Here is a 17,310-nt window from a genome sequence, read left to right as displayed (position 1 = left end):
CGTTCTTTCCAAACCTCCACACTGAGGTGTTGAGGTCATGGAATTAGTCATTCTCCTCATGTTTTCCAGCCCCAATGTTTCAAATTATGTATCGATTTTGGGACTAAGGGAGAATGGCTATAGGGCGATGCCTAGTGCCCAGGCTCACTTGATGTTGCTTCATCCCTAAAGACCTACGATGTTGCGCTGGGCAACTGACTTGTCTCTCGTGCCACTAAGGAGATGACCTGCACCATCAGCTGCTACACATCAGCTCTGGTGGCTATGGGAGACACTTTTGGCTGAATCTATCTGGCATCAAGATGTGACACTGCCACAGTAAAGCCTGTATAATAGTTTCTCGCGAGAGGTAAAAAGTTTGTTTATAACAAGTTTGGGGTAAAAAGTTCTGAAATGTTTAAATATGCCTGGATGCGAAGGGTTTATTATTTTTAACCGCATGATATGTTGATCTTGAACATTAACATGTACAATTTGGTGAGGGGGAATGATGGGGACTTTTGTTGGCTGCTAAGAACTCTTATTTTGATGGGCCTGTCTATAAGAGATGAAGGGCAGCCATTTTGAAAGTAGGTATGTTTGGTGAGGAAACACAGGTTAAACTCAGTTAACTGCCCGGTGGCTTCAGTGCTGGAATTCCTTTTGAAACATTTTTCTGTCTGTTTATCCCTATCCACTTTAAGGTATATATGATGGCCATAGCAGCCTTTTACACATTGTTAGGCGATGGGTCTTTAGGAAGACTCTAGCTGGTAACCCTTTTCCTTTGTGGCACTCAAAGGATGAGGTCTGCGGTTTATACTAGTGTCCTGGCCTGAAATCTGGCCGTGGTGCCCTTCAAACCTCCTAGTCTCCTCTCCTTAAAGATGGCATTCTTGCTCGCTATCCCTTCAACACACCAATATGGACCATGGTTATGTTGTAACACAGCACCAATCGAGAGAAGTTTTTGCACACTAATTGCATTCCCCAAAGTATCGTAAATTTCTGACTCAGTGTCTCATTCCCTTCTCATGCAACCATGGTTACATTTATAACCATTAACAATTCTGTTTTGTAAAATCCAAACTTGGGTTGACATTGACATATCAAAGACAGAAAATGTTTTTATTAGTCAAGAATACAGGACATATACAATCATCTTTGACAATCAATCATCAGATAGAAAAAAAATTATTACTGACTGTAAAACTTTTAGCTACTGACTGCAATTAGTTATGAAACTTTTAGATCATAGCATGCAGTAAACATTTTAGTTAATACATTTCTCTCAAAAATAAATATATATTGGAACTTTGTCACAGACTTTCCTAAGTACATCTTTATAGTGCTTATATTTAAAGCATTTGCAGGCTGGTGCTGTAGTTAACTTCTTTTTGATAAAGTTCATCGCAGACACTCAAAACAACATGGAATATTCTTGAATAATCTGTAGTACTCCTCTTGGATCTGATGATAAAAGTGAAAGCATTTGCAATTACTGGTGCAAAATGGTAAACAGTAATGCAAAATAATATTTCATGAAATATACTGTACAGAGTGTGAAAACGTACCCTTCTGGATAGAACGCAAAGGAATATGAAAATGAACATCCCTTGGAACACGTTGGCAAAGGTAAAGAGATACGCTGTGAGGGTGGTCTCATATAAGATGTGCATAACACCAAATGTCCAGGTAACTCCCAAAACAAACAGCAGAGCAATGGCTCCTCTTGCACAAGACCTGAGGAATAATTATTGAATTATAACTAAAAACTGTTTGCAATATTTATGTGCGTTTCAGGCTGCAGTTTGATTAGTAGATTTAATATTTAGCTACCCAGCCTTTTTCTAAATATTTTGAGATACACAATGGAATCCAAGTAACAAATAACTTCACATGTAACAAATAAACTATGCAAACACAATAAATCAGAACATTATTGAGGATGAGAATGCAATTTGAACACTATATTAAAATGATAAGAGACTTTCTTACCTGATATTTTCATAGTGACTGATTTCAGGTTTCTTTACTGCAGTATGACGAAAAACCTTATAGAGGATCACAGCAAATGCCAGCAGATTAACCTGGGAGGGAATAATTGGCATAACGGCACTGTTACATTCATATAAAAGCACTGTTACTAAATGTTACAATAACACAGGAGCAGATACTCACCAGAATGATCAGACAGGCTGGTCCTATGAAACTCCAGATGAAGTTATTTTCAGTGCTCAGCCAACACCTTAACATATTAATAACATGAGATAATAATTATTGTAAAACTAGATTTGGATAGTCTGAAGAAAACGTAAATGGTGCAAGGCTTAAATACGTTCCACCTTATTTTGCAAAAAAGTGGTTGACACCACAAACCTTGTACATTCAAGTAAAAAAATATCCGCATTTACGTTAAAAATGAGATATTAAAAGGAATAGTTGGAAAGTAATAGTTATTATTTCTTTAGCAAATATCATTAAATTAAATATGAATAACTTACACATTACTGGTGCCATAATATTTATATCCAAGTGTTGCAGATATTGCAACAACCACAGCAGGACTCCCATAACCAAACATGTAGAAATTCCGGTGGAGAAAACCTTTGTTATAGATGACACCAACAACGATGAGATATAAATGGATTCCCTCTATACACATCCAAGCAAACGCAGCCAAGAAGAAATAGTGCAGCAGGCCAGCAATAAGAGAACAGAACCACTGAAACACACAGTGAACAAACATGTATCATCATTACATTAATATAGGATACTTTTGTATAGGGTTTATATGTCCATCTGACACAATAATAAAGTGTGAGGAGTGAACCTTGTGTGCGCTCTTGTTAATCCCAATGAGAAAAATGAACTGGGCCATGAAGAGGCTGCAACACAAGTTCTTGTGGATTGTGGTTCTGGTGTTCTGGATGTCTCGGAAGAACCAGAAAGTGAAGATACACATGGATAAGCAGATGATGGAGATCACCATTCCCAGCTGCGTTATTCTCGTCAGAACATTATAGTGTGCAAGCAGCTGCATAGAACAGAGTAGGAACAGGCATTTAGGAATGTTTTGATGGAAAGTTGCATTTTTTGTAACAATGTAAAACAAATCAATTTATTTAACTTTGCTAAATTAAAACATTGAATTCTAAAAAAAAAAAAAAAAAAAAACATCTAACCCACAACTTTTGAACAGTAAAGTAGCATTTAAACGCTGCCGGAAAATTTAATAAATAACATAATAATAAAATAAAATCTATCCACTCTATTTATGCTCAAACTGAAAGTGGGCATCTCAAGTAAAATTACTACATTTTACTACTATTTTTTTACCATACCTTTTTACACTTATTTGAGTATTTCAGGTCAAATTACTTTCAGTAGTCACCTTTGCAAAAAAAAAAAAGTCCCACAAAGTGAGGTTAGTTCTGATAAATTGTCAAGCTAGATTATTAGTTTGTAGTAGCCAATTGACCATATGCACGGAGCATCTTTAGAACTTCCACATAATGATAAGTCAGCTTGTAAACTTCTCCTCTACTGCCTCGTTCTTATCAGAAACTGAGAAAAATAATAATTGCAACATTGTAAATAATGATAGTGGCATTAACATTCAGTTTTATATTATTTAACAACATATAATTTCAATGCAAGCCTGGTAACTGTATTCTTGATAATCAGTAACTTGAGTCATGAACACATTTTCATGTAATGAAATCTTGTAATATTTTAAAGCCTTTATTATTTTTCAACTCCACAGCTGTGCAATAAAATTCACTTCAAAGATTAATAATTCATAATGACGACATCGAAAAAAATGTATTCTTACGGAAAACAACGTCTTTTTAATATGAAAATGACATGTAATTACCCATATAACCAGAAGATGGCAGCAGAGGATCAATCATTGGCTGCAGCTGTCATTTCAACTCTAGTTTTTTCGAAACGTCTTGCTTTTGGTTTTATTATAAAATGACTAGTATAATAAATTGTAGTACTTTTACCGCACCGAAGTATATCTTATACCAACTGCAGAAAGTCATTAAAATAAATAAATAAGCTCAGACACAAACAGCCTATAAGGGTGAATTATTTAAATACTTCTATATATAGTTCATTTCAAATTAAATAAGTTAAATATTAATGGTATAAGCATTAAATAATGAACTCAATATGAATCGATATAAATTTGAAATATTTTATATAATTTAATAACTACATCATTTGAGCTTTATCTTGAACTGTACAAGTTATTACATAGCCTATATTTAACCAACACAAACTTGTTACAGCTGTAGTTTTGTTAATGTGAATTTAGTCTGAATCATTTAATGCACAGCTCTTTTTTTTGACATCAGCTTGTTGGATGTTTCGTCGGTTATTACTGTCAATCATAGCAATGACTCACACGTATTTAGACGATTTACTTGCATATTTTATTTTTAAATCGTGTTTGTCATTCTTGAAATGGTATACATGGACGTTCGGTCCTCTTAGACAAACAAAACTTTTCTTTGATTGTGAATGGATTATGTAGAGAAAACAAGCAAAGTACGCTCCTATTACGGCACAGTACAGTTGACCGGAAATGACTGAGCTGGCTTGTCTAAATCAAGGAAGTAATCCGTGCATATGGTCAATTGATTTTATATTTTAGTATCTAATGCATTCAATTTTTTTTTTTTTTTTTTTTTTTTTTGCAAAACTACATTTTGTAAGGGGACCAGTAGGGGGCAGCAGTAGTTCAGACTTACATTGGCTTGAGCAGAGGACATGAGAATAGCGAAGTGTGTCAGGTGATTACAGGAACATGAAGTGTGGGTGGCATTCACACCAGTGCGTGTACATCCTCCCAAACTCCAGTGACCCATCATGCTCTGCGAATACTCCCAAAAGGCGCACTTAGTCTCATCATAGGCAGGATCTATCTCCTTTAAAAAAAGCAAAACTCATTCAGTGCATTAAATTAAAATTGCATTCACACCCACAACTATTGCAAATTAATTAATAAATCAGTTAAACGGCACCTGTGTGTGTTTGAGAGTGAAGGTCACATTGTTCAGTACAAATGTCGTTGGGTTACTGATGGCTGCTGCTATTACTGGCGAATTAACTGTAATTTCACCCGCTGCTGCATAGCGAGAGTAATCGGCCACACCAGGGTCATCAGCCGGCTTTAGAAGATCCCCAATATTGTTATAAACGAGAAATACGACAGAGGTGCTGCCTACAGCAGAGACAGAACAAGACAGAGAAAAAAGATATAGCGTTTAATCATTTGGCGCATTTTTATTTCAATTTGCTATGAAGGTTTAAGAAAGGTCTTTCACAAACCGTTGTTTTCCTTCTTTGAATTTTTAGGGTTCAACGAAATGGAGTTTCCTTGGATGCTCGTTGAAATTGGATGCTTTTGTGCTTGCTGGGGTTCAATTTTGTATAGTTTCATTTCTAGAAAGCATGGAAGACAATGATTAGCACCTTTTATCATAAACAGGCTAACATAAATAGTGCAGCCAAAATTCACTGTAAAAATATTATGACAACATGACAGGTATAGAATGATAAACATAGATGAACAACTTAAATAAAACAATCAAATGTGATTATGCAGGGACTTCTGGCAATTTGTTGTTGAATATAGATTTTATAAAGAGTTTCATACTTTAAGGCAAGACACTGCAGGTGAATAGGGTAAAATAATTAACTAATAGTTATAACCTTACTTACCCAGATGATTGATTACATTGATAATTGCAAACTCTTTTTCTATTACAAGTTTTGTAAAATGTTAGGTTTAAATATGCAAATGAGACATTATTTAATTAAATATGCACTAATTTGCATACATTTCTAGTACAAAAATCTAAACACTGGATGAAGTCAGTTTCAAAATTCTTGTTTATTTTTTTTATATATTAGAGTCAAATGTTTTTACAGAGGTGATTTTGGGTATCTCATTTTGTCACGCCATAATTCAGAAAATAACTATTTATTTTTTACCATTTTTGGGGGACTAAAATGTATAAAATCAAGCAAATTATACATAAACAAATCCCTCTGTAAAAACCTTCAGAATATAGACAGGAATGTAAAGAAATGCAAAAATGTAAAGTTTGGTGTGTGTAAGTGCTACTGAAGTGGAGATTTATGGCTCAGTGTAGGAGAAAAAACTCATTTTGAGAAAACGGCCTTTAAAAATATGGATTGTAATTGAAATCTATTGACACAAATAGATCAAGTGCTATAAAAGAAAAACTTAACAGTGTATTTTGGGTGTTTTCTTTTCACTAGTCTGAAAAAACACTTTATAAAACACCAAAAAGCCCAAAATCTCAACAGCATGTTTGCCTGCAGTGTCTCCCCTTAATTTCCAAATACTATTTTTTGTACAAATTATTATTTTTTTTATACAAATTCTATTTCTTTTTTCAGTTATAATTACAAACACTTTTAAAGTGTATTTATAATATTAACATTTGCAGTATATGAAAATGAGACTTGAAAGGCCTGAAAAAATTATCCATAAACTCTCAGAAAAATAAGTACAAAAATTATCACTGGGTTGGTACCCTTACATTTACTTCTATTCCCATTAATCCTACCCTCTTACAAAAATAAACATTATTGATTCGGCATATATATAGTTCTACGAAGAGCCTTTAACTTTAACCTTTTTAAGTGTATAACACTACGAAATGCAATGCATAATTCAAACTACAGTACAGGTAAAGCACCTGTGAAAAATCAAATCGCAGTCATATTAACACAGTACATTATATATTGTATTTTAAGTGTGGTGAGTTCAGTTTTAGGCCTCAAAGCTCTTACCTACTTCACCAGCATCCACCTGCATCTGTGTAGTGTGTGTGTATCTAGCAGACAGAGCCAGTGTTTCCTTCTCTGCTGTGTGAAGGAGTGTGGTGATGTAATACGTCCTCAAATCCTCATTTATCCTGCCCCATTCTACCTTTTCATCCTTCTCGACTAAGTTATTCACACTGAAAACCAGATTCTACCAGAAAAAGCCAGAAAACACAATGGTTTGAATGGGTTAAGTGCATCTACAGTGGTGTGAATAAGTGTTGGCCCCCTTCCTGATTTTTTTTTTATTTTTTTGCATGTTTGTCACACTTTAATGTTTCAGATCATCAAACAAATTTAAATATTATTCAAAGATAACGCAAGTAAACACAACATGTAGTTTTTGAATGAAGTTTTTTTTTATTATGAAGGGAAAACAAAATCCAAACCCACATAGCCCTGTGTGAAAAATTGTTTGCCCCCTAAACTTAATAACTGGTTGGGTCACCCTTAGCAGCAACAACTGCAATCAAGTGTTTGCGATGACTTGCAATGAGTCTGTTACAGCACTGTAACCCACTCATCTTGGCAGAATTGTTGTAATTCAGCCACTTTGGAGGGTTTTCGAGCATGAACCGCCTTTTTAAGGTCATGCCACAGCAACTCAATAGGATTCAGGTCAGGACCTTGACTAGGCCACTCCAAAGTCTTTTTCTTCAGCCATTCAGAGGTGGATTTGCTGATGTGTTTTGCATCATTGTCCTGCTGCAGAACCCAAGTTCGCTTCAGCTTGAGGTCACGAACAGATGACCAGACATTGACCTTCAGGATTTTTTGGTAGACAGCAGAATTCATGGTTCCATTTATCACAGCGAGTCTTCCAGGTCCAGAAACAGCAAAACAGCCCCAGACCATCACACAACCACCACCAGATTTTACTGTTGGTATGATGTTCTTTTTCTGAAATGCTGTGTTACTTTTACGCCAGATGTAATGGGACACACACCTTCCAAAAGATGTGTTCTGGCAAAACTGAGACGTGCCTTTATGTTCTTTTTGCTCAGCAGCGGTTTTCGTCTTGGAACTCTGCCATGCAGGCCATTTTTGGCCAGTCTCTTTCTTATGGTGGAGTCATGAACACTGACCTTAACTGAGGCAAGAGAGGCCTGCAGTTCTTTAGATGTTGTTGTGGGGTCTTTTTCGCTCTATTTTGGTCAGCCAGCTACTCCTGGGAAGGTTCACCACTGTTCCATGTTTTCTCCATTTGTGGATAATGGCTGTCACTGTGGTTCGCTGGAGTCCCAAAGCTTTAGAAATGGCTTTATAATCTTTTCCAGACAGATAGATCTCAATTACTTTCTTTCTCATTTGTTCCTGAATTTCTTTGGATCTCACATGGTGTGTAGCTTTTGAGGATCTTTTGGTGTACTTCACTTTGTCAGGTAGGTCCTATTTAAGTGATTTCTTGATTGCGAACAGGTGTGGCAGTAATCAGGCCTGAGTGTGGCTAGAAAAACTGAACTCAGGTGTGATAAACCACAGTTATGTTTTCCCTTAATAAAAAAACCCTTCATTTAAAAACTGCATGTTATGTTTACTTGTGTTATCTTTGATTAATATTTAAATTTGTTTGATGATCTGAAACATTAAAGTGTGACAAACATGCAAAAAAAAAAAAAGGGGGCCAACACTTTTTCACACCGCTGCACTGTATGGTGTAATGTAACTGAGTAATTAATTACTATATTTAAATAATATTTGTTTAACTCAGTACATAATATTTTGACCGTATTTAGTGTTTATTTGAGGGTTATGCTTTTTAATTTAAACTTTTTGATGCAAAACATTCAGGCTTATTAACAGGTGTGTTTCTTTCTTCATGTCCTGTATGTGGAAGGGCACATAAATTACCGTGATGGTGTCATTGATGCGTTCCTCTGGATGTTCAGACTCATCTGCTGGGCTTATTTTATGGCTGGCCATGGCCTCGATGTAGGACATGAGGAGAACAGGAGAGAGGTCAGCTGATGTTTGATGCCTTATCTCTCTCAGACGCTCTGGAGTTGACAGATTAATCATCTACAGCCCAGAGAGAGGAAAAGCGTTTGAATATTCACTCAAAGAAAGTATATGATACAATACCAATGACAGCATTTGAAAGATTATACATCACAGGGAAAATGCAGATAATACACAGCTGTCCTAACAGGCCTTTATCAGCAAACATTTTCAAACTCCCCTTACGAAAAAGAAGTTTATTCAAGTGTGTTATTAGTATACAACTTCAAAGTAGGAAAATATACTTTCAGTCTACTTTTTATGTGACATTTAAGTATACTTGAATTATACTTAGAATTAGTCTAAATATACTTGAGCTCTACTTGTGCTCTGAGAATCCGTGTTTTCATTGTTATATGCGCTATTGCACATCTTCTGTACAGAATTTCCAAAACACAAGTGAAGAAGAAACAGAAACAACAGATGCTTCCACATGTAATCTAACATAATCGTCAGACATAAAACAGCATCAAAACCATAGATTTGTAAAACTGTGTAACGTTATAAGATAAAATGTCGACCCATGAAGAGGTAATAAAGACTGTCAAGCTTTGGGGTGTTGATCGACTCCATCTACGTTTTGATTATCATGTATACTCTATTTTTATTTTTAGCTTTTTGTTTAAAATTTATTTATTTATTTATTTTTTATTTATGAAACATACCCCCATTCAAGTGTTTGTAAAAAAAGAATGCATGAAGCTAGAATAAAATGTATTTATTTACAAGCAGATACCCTGTACATTCTTTAGATGCTTTGTATGTTCTAATATTCATATAACAAAGTATATACAAATTAATACATAAATAGGGATATAGTAGTATACTTAAAGTATGATATAAAGTTCACTTAAAGAAAACTTAAGAGTATACTTGCAGTATAAAACTACTAAACTAGTAGTTTTATAACACTTCAAACACTTCAAAGTGTACTAAAAATGCATAAAAAAAGCAATTAATTAGTAAACTATCAGTATACCTATAAGTTCACTTTACGTATACTTGCAGTACAAACTAAAAACATAGATGTAAACTAGTTGTGTACTCAAAATGTACTACTTTTATACTTAAAGTATACTTAAAAGTATACATTTATATTCTAGAAAGTGGGCCAATTTAGTCAAAAGGAGCATTGACATAGTACACTTAAAAGTATACTACTAGTACACTGATATTTGTATACTTACTATATAAAGTATACTTAAAAATAAACTTGAACTTTACTTAAGTATACTTAATAAAATAAATTCTAAGTATACTTCTTTTTTGGTAAGGTTCTGCACATGTAAACACATGTATAAAGTTCCTCAGAGACATTTGACACTTATAACAAGGCCAGTACTAACCAGTCAATATGCAAAGGATATTAAGTTTAAAGGGTGCTAAAATTCGATAATTGTCTTGTATTTGCTATGAGAGAAACTGCAGATCTGCAACTTCACCAACAGAGGACGCCACTCTCTCACACTTACATAAGAATTTGTGACTCTGGACTGAATGCTGTAAATGCCTAAAACAGCTGTATACACACGTTATAAGTCTAAAATTTTGATAATGATAATGATGATGATGATGATGATTATATTTTCTCCTTATATTTTAAATATATCAGCATACTTTTATATCTTAAAGTTGCTAGTTTTAATGTTTTGAACTAAAAATAAAATAAAGCAAACAGATAACTACGAGTGTTCCTGTGTGGCCTCTCACACCATTCCTGAAATATTGATGACATTTCCTAAAACCCTCTGTCCATCCTGATTGTTATATGACAAAAATCTCATGACAAAACCTCCAGAGCAGCTGTTTCCTGAGCTAGAGCTGTGCTCAGCAAGGTGAGAGGAAAAACATCTGAGAGATACGTGACTAAATTTGGACAAGATGTCCAGTTATCATTGAGTATACAAGCCATCGACCTGTTACACACATTTGGCTTTTAAAATAAACACAAGAGTGATGTTTTGTCTTCACTGATGCACAGAAAACAGCACTGTCATACTCTGCATGCTCACATACTCACATTTTTTAAAATAAAAACGTTCATATTTATGTATTATTATGCATAATATTAATAATTGTGGGTTTAAATGAACTAAAGTCATAAAAATAACTATTAACTGTGGATAGCTATTTAAAGCTAAATATATAAGACAAGAATTTTTTATTCAGCATGGATACATTACAGTCAAAAGTTATTATATTGTTTCATTTCAAATAAATGCTGTTTGTTTTAACTCTCAATAAATCCATAAGCAGCACAACTGTTTTCAACACTGATGATAATAATAAATGCAAATCAGCATATTAAAATATCCCTCTGAAGGATCTTGTGACACTGATGCTTTTCTTACTTAGATTTTGTGTCTTGTTTCCATCCAAAATATCTAAAAAATCCTAAATCAGTTAAGATTTCCTAAACAAGTCAAAATTGTTTTCTTCTTTTCAGAAAGAAAAAAAAAAAAACTTTTTTCAAACAGAAAACTTTTTTTTTTTTTTTTTACCCCATTGGCACATTTTATTTTATTTTTTTGCTTGTTTCAAGCAAAAACACACCTATTTTTTACTCTAGAACAATTCTTGATTTAAGAATTTTTTAGATATTTTGGCTGGAAACAAGACAAAAAATCTAAGTAAGAAAAGTCTTTTTTTCAGTCTGGAGCAATGCCTCCTAAAAATTAACTTTTCCTTTTTTTAAATGTAATAAATTACTTTTTTAAATATTTTAAATTGCATATCTGCATTATGCAGTATATACAAGTTAATTTCTTTATTTTTTATATTATTTCTCCATATTGTCTGTTGTATAATGGCAAAAGCCAAATTGACATTTCTTGTAGCATTAGTAATATTAAATAACAATGCACATAATAATAGAAATGATTCGTACTGTGTGACTATTTTGTGAAATCCTGAAGTAAAGCGAATACTTTTCTTACATAAAGTAACTCACTGTTTCCAGTAATATTAAATAAAAATCCTCATTATAATATAATATAGTTTATACAAATATTATGTGAAATCATATAAAATAAACATTGCACATAATTATAATAATAATAATAATAATGCAACTCACTCTCTCCAGTGTGTTGTTAACAGTGTCTTTAATGCATCTGTGGTCCTGATGACAGTGCTTCTTTGGGTACTCTGACACAAACATAAAAACAAACACATAAACGCATATATATGGACAACTGATTTTTTAAAAAAGCTTAGCTTTTACATTGTACAACTGTTTTTAAATATGTCCGAATGTATAAATAATTCAGATTATCAGATTTAGATTCTACACTTTATATCTCACCTCTGCAGTCCATTCCACTTTTAGGCTTAAACCAGGGCCCTGCTGGGGACGTGTAACCTCTCATACATGAGCAGATGAAGGAGCCGTTTGTGTTGTGGCATTTAGAAAAGGGCCCACATGTACCAGCATCATCACACTCATTAATATCTGCAATTGAAAGAACAGCCAAGCTCAACTTCACTCTTATAGAAGTCTTACTGTCATTCAAACATTTTAAAAGCCTATGTCATGCCCAGATACCTTCTGAAGCCATTCTATTGGATATGATTGATTCATACCTTTACAGTAGGTCCCATCATTAGGTTGAAATTTCTGCTTTCCATTTGAAGTGAATCCAGACACACAGGTACAGTAGTAACTTCCAATAGTGTTGCTGCAGATGGCATTTAGGCCACATATTCTGGTTACATTCTCACACTCATTGTCATCTGTGAAGGGTCATATAAGCACATCCATTAAAGTGAAAAGCAGCAACTCTTTACACTGAAGTGTTTCAGCAAGACAGTCACAGGGGAAAAACTGGAGCGAGTAAATCAGAGAATTACAAACGTGTGATTAACTAGTATAGGCAATGCTCTAATATAGACTCATAAGTTCATTCAATGTCACTTTATTTTTGGCAATATTGTCAACTTGATTGGACAGACACTTTCAGGAGAGGACTACCCTCACCAAAAAGAAGTATACTTCAAGTTTATTTTATTAAGTATACTTAAGTAAAGTTTACATATATTTAAAAATATACTTTATGTAGTAAGTATACAAAATCAGTGTACTAGTAGTACTTTTAAGTGTTAAGATGTATAGTTTACATCTATGTTTTAGTCTGTACTGGAGGTATGCTAAAAGTGAACTTGATACTGATAGTTTACTAATTAAATACTTTGAAGCATAGTTTCATTAGACTACTAGTTTAGTAGTTTTATACTGCAAATATACTCGTAAGTTTTCTTTAAGTGAACTTTATACTTACTTTAAGTACACTACTATGCCCCTATTTAGGTATTAATTTGTATATATTTTGTTATGTGAATATCTGAACATACAAAACATCAAAAGAAGGAAAGGCATCTGCTTGTAAACAGAAACCTTTTATTCTAGCTTCATGCATTCTTTTTTTATAAACACTTGAATGTGGGTAAATTTCATAAATGAAGAATAAATAAATAACATTTTGAATAAAAAGCTTAAAAAAGACTATTCATGTTAATCAAAACGTAAATGGAGTTGATCAACAACCCAAAGCTTGACATTCATTATCACCTCTTCATGGGTTGACATTTTATTCCATTTTGTTCCACAGTTTTATATATCTATGGTTTTGATGCTGTTTTATGTCTGACGATTATGTTAGATTACATGTGGAAGCATCTGTTGTTTCGGTTTCTTCTTCACTTGTGTTTTGAAAATTATGTAATGAAAATGTGCAATAGGTCACTAAAATCCCTATTTAAATATCAGCACTTACTGCGTGTCAAAACCACATTAGAAGAGCTCTAAGTTGTAAGATGAGCCGTAATAAAAACTTAACTATCCTTAATGATTTAGTATTATGGATTTTAATTATTTTGCTTTAGATACAGATAGACATTATAGTTTATTACATCAATCAGTTTAACATTAATCTGACTTATTATACAAATATGTATTCTGATAATTCATAGAATATTAAATCTGATCATTCTGTTTGATATTGACCCTAAACACGGCTACATTACACGATTTGTAAACTACTCATACAGTACTGAAAGACAATCTTTTCTGTTACTCTTTATTTGTAGCAATAGCCAACAATGCATTGTATGGGTCAAAATTATTTGCTTTATACCAAAAATCATTAGAATATTATTCTAATGATTTTCTCAATATTTAGATTATTTTGCACCCTCAGATTCCAGTTTTTCAAATAGTTGTATCTCGGTCAAATATCCTAACTATCCTAACAAAGCTTATTTATTTAGCTTTCATGATTCTTGAGCTTTTAGATCCAGGGTCACATTGTGTTTTAATGTAACAAAATAAATGGCAAACCCTGGCAATTGTTGATTCCATCACCAGTGAACCCTTGATTGCAGAAACAGCCAGATTTGGAGTCATTGTTTGTCTTGCATTTGGCATTCTGGTGACAGGACTGGCAAATGTCAACAAATCTGCATGGATCCAGTACACTTGAAAACCAAGCTTTAAAACAAAACAAAACAAAACAATAACATAAATTAGAACAGAAATGAGGATGTTTAAGGCTAGATATCACACAAATGTCATATTACACAAATTATTTTCTTTATCTGTGGTTTTGTATTTTGGTTTTGAACACATTGTTCCAAACTTTCCTAAATTCTAATATTTTATAACCAATTCTGGTTTCACCTCATTTTGATTTGTCCCTTTAACACATTCTGTTGAATATAAGGTAATAAACGTTTCACCTACACTCTTAAAAATAAAGGTGCTTCACGATGCCATAGAAGAACCTTTTTTGTCTAAATGGTTCCATAAAGAACCTTTAACATCTGACGAACCTTTCTGGTTCACAAAAGGTTCTTTGTGTGAAAGAAGGTTCTTCAGATTATAAAAAGGTAAGAAAGAGATGGTTCTTTAAAGAACCTTTGACTAAATGGTTCTTTGTGGAACCAAAAATTGTTCTTCTAAAACAACGCTTGAAGAACCATTTGAAGCACCTTTATTTTTAAGAGTGTATATGTCTACGAACTGTTATTAGAGTATTTGTAGACTGCTAGGGTTAGGGTTAGTTTAAAGTTGAAATGTACTTGCCAAGTTTCTTACAGTCAGTAGAATGTCTCTTGGGAGACTATTACAATAAAGAGTTAGCAGATATTAAACAGAAAGCCTACTAATACTCTCATGAGAGTTAGTTGACATGTAGGTGCAACGTTACAGAATGTCAACAGAATGTTTAAAAGGGACCATCGAAATAGTGTTACCCAACTTCTGTCCTCAAGATTAAACAATTTTTGCAATAGCTGTGATGATCACAATAAATACATACAATAAAAAACACACTGGCATACTTTAAGATAAGGAATATCTGTATAATAAATGCATTTTATTTTTGTTAAAAAAGTTCCTGGCCATGTTGAAATGTACAAAGCTGAGAGTCAATATTTTAAGGCATGTACAAAATAAAGATAAAAATAAAGATATCTTGAGAAAATAGTATTCCCTGGAGTAAAAAGTGTGAGAACTAGTCATGATCTCCCTCAAATCAGACTACAAAATGTATCTATTTCTTTATTTAATTTTATTAGAATTTTTTTTGGGGGGGGGGCAAAGCATAATTGAGCAATAAATCTATATATAAAGTTAATTTGATTTATTACTCTGAACTGTATCAAGATCATAAAAGGTAATCAAAGCAACTTACCTGCGAAAAGCAGGAGTTTCATTGGAGAACTGTGGAGAAACTCCATTTCGGAGTTGAGTCGGAATGTCTTTAAGCAGTAAGTGAATATCTGTGTGACGCATGATACTTCCTTATGTCAGCTTCCTGTTTCTCTAATCCTGACCCTTCCTGTCCGTTTCAATCAACTCACAAAAAAAAAAAAAAAACATTGCAGAGGGACACGACAACTCATCCTCTCTCTCAAATACATGCCACTTTTGTAACTTAACAAACACAATAATATAAACAAGTTACTGATGATACAAGCATTTCTGAAGTTTAAATGTTTTAGGCCACTAGTGAAAATGCTTTGACCAAAAGTATGAGCTTGTGAAAGTTAAGGTATCAAGTATGTCAATCTGTGTCTCAATGAAAGCAAGTACAAAGAAGTTCAAATGGTCAGTATTTTTATTTGTTTATTACCAAACTTCAGATTCTCATGATATAATTTAAGTTAGTATTATTGTGTTACGCTTGCAGCCGAAATCATTATCCCTGGATGTGTCTATAAGCTGAGTCTAGGTATCAGAGTTGGGTGGAGGTATATTTTTAACCACAGACCTCTTTGTTCTAGACGTCTGCAAGAAATGTGTGTTTAAAGATAAGAAACAGAACCGCTGAGGACTGGCTGGATCACAACACCCACTAGATGAACTTCACACTAGCCAGAACTAAAGCAAAACAAGCTGAAGAGAAACTTTGACCTTTGTTTCAGGATTGCTTAATACTGTCTCTTTATTTCTCGGATACCAGATGCCAGCAGTCCCAAAAAGTATTTGGACACTTAAACAGTCTGAATGTCATTGCATTAGATAACAAAATGTCAAACCAAGCGGCATCTGCAAACAAATGACTTTAGAGACATTCTCTCGCTAATGTATTATGCTTTGCTTCAGAGCTAGTACTTTGCAAGTAGGTGATTTTTTTTTTCCTTAAAAAGTTTTGTGTGTGTATTTGTGCGTGAAATGTTTACTTATGAAGTTTCTTGTGAAAAGGTCAGTTCTAGAATTCTGGTGGGCATGAGTTGACGTGACTGAATATTTTCTGTTGATATGACATGCACAGAGAAATCAGACAATCTGTAAGCTGATTTCTTTGGAAATGCATATTGCTAGATAGATTAAAACACATTAGCTGTAACATGAACAGAATCTCTCACAGTGTTCTGGGTAGTCATTTTTATCCCAGTGTGACCCGTGACATCCAGATGGAGGGTGCGGCCTTTCCTTCTGCCTTCAAACAATAAGACGGGACCTTCTGCCCGCCACACTTCCGCTCTATACTGGGATGGTGTTTACTGTAAGCACTGAATAGGTCATCACAAGGTTGATGTTGACTGCCCCCTTGTGGCCAATATTGCATGAAACGTTGCCATACTTTGTTAAAAAGGGTTAAAACCTGCAGTTCAAAGAATTTGCTCTTTCTTATTGTAAACTGCAAAACATGACACAAACTATAGGTCTACTCACAAACACTGAGTAGATATACATTTTAAAAATTGGTTTCAAATAAACTGTTAAACAAATGCTGTTAATTTGAATGCGTATATAGGTATTATTTAGCAGTTTTCACCCCTTAACGCATTGTGTGTCTTTCGGATCATCAGTGAATGTTTAAACATTTTATATGCATAGTTGCATATGAGTCCCTCAGTTGCCGAATTGTGTGAAAAGGTGGATCTCAAAATCATACAGTCACTGCTGGAAAGGGTTAAAATATGGAAAACATGCTGTAAAACCAAATAATTTGTGGGACCTGT

The 17,310-nt window shown here is 33.8% G+C and overlaps 1 protein-coding gene across 1 annotated transcript; it reads right to left on the bottom strand.

The window, feature by feature from the left end:
- Positions 1 to 1,088: 1,088 nt before the first annotated feature.
- LOC141293537 (adhesion G protein-coupled receptor L4-like) lies at positions 1,089 to 15,579 on the bottom strand. The gene is made up of 16 exons (XM_073825562.1): positions 15,534 to 15,579; positions 14,180 to 14,329; positions 12,427 to 12,576; positions 12,149 to 12,295; positions 11,921 to 11,991; positions 8,698 to 8,865; positions 6,814 to 6,997; positions 5,320 to 5,433; positions 5,013 to 5,212; positions 4,740 to 4,916; positions 2,813 to 3,016; positions 2,484 to 2,704; positions 2,161 to 2,227; positions 1,978 to 2,069; positions 1,554 to 1,722; positions 1,089 to 1,449 (listed from the first exon to the last, which is right to left on the bottom strand). The coding sequence occupies exons 1-16, from the start codon at positions 15,577 to 15,579 to the stop codon at positions 1,387 to 1,389; spliced, it is 2,223 nt and encodes a 740-aa protein (XP_073681663.1). The 3' UTR covers positions 1,089 to 1,386.
- Between the last annotated feature and the right edge of the window lie 1,731 nt (positions 15,580 to 17,310).

The sequence above is a fragment of the Garra rufa genome, chromosome 20 (genome assembly GCF_049309525.1).
Source record: "Garra rufa chromosome 20, GarRuf1.0, whole genome shotgun sequence".
Lineage (NCBI taxonomy): Eukaryota > Metazoa > Chordata > Actinopteri > Cypriniformes > Cyprinidae > Garra > Garra rufa.
The sequence above is the reverse complement of the archived record's forward strand: the minus strand, read 5'-3'. Positions and strand labels throughout refer to the sequence as shown.

What these genes read in the sequence shown, in the direction of transcription:
- LOC141293537 (XM_073825562.1), bottom strand. Translation starts at nt 15,579, where the DNA reads ATGGAGTTTCTCCACAGTTCTCCAATGAAACTCCTGCTTTTCGCAG. An exon ending in TGGAATCAACAATTGCCAGG is followed by an intron (nt 12,577 to 14,179) that starts GTTTGCCATTTA and finishes GACCCTTCACAG; the next exon opens with ATGACAATGAGTGTGAGAAT. An exon ending in GGTGGATGCTGGTGAAGTAG is followed by an intron (nt 5,434 to 6,813) that starts GTAAGAGCTTTG and finishes CATGCTTTCTAG; the next exon opens with AAATGAAACTATACAAAATT.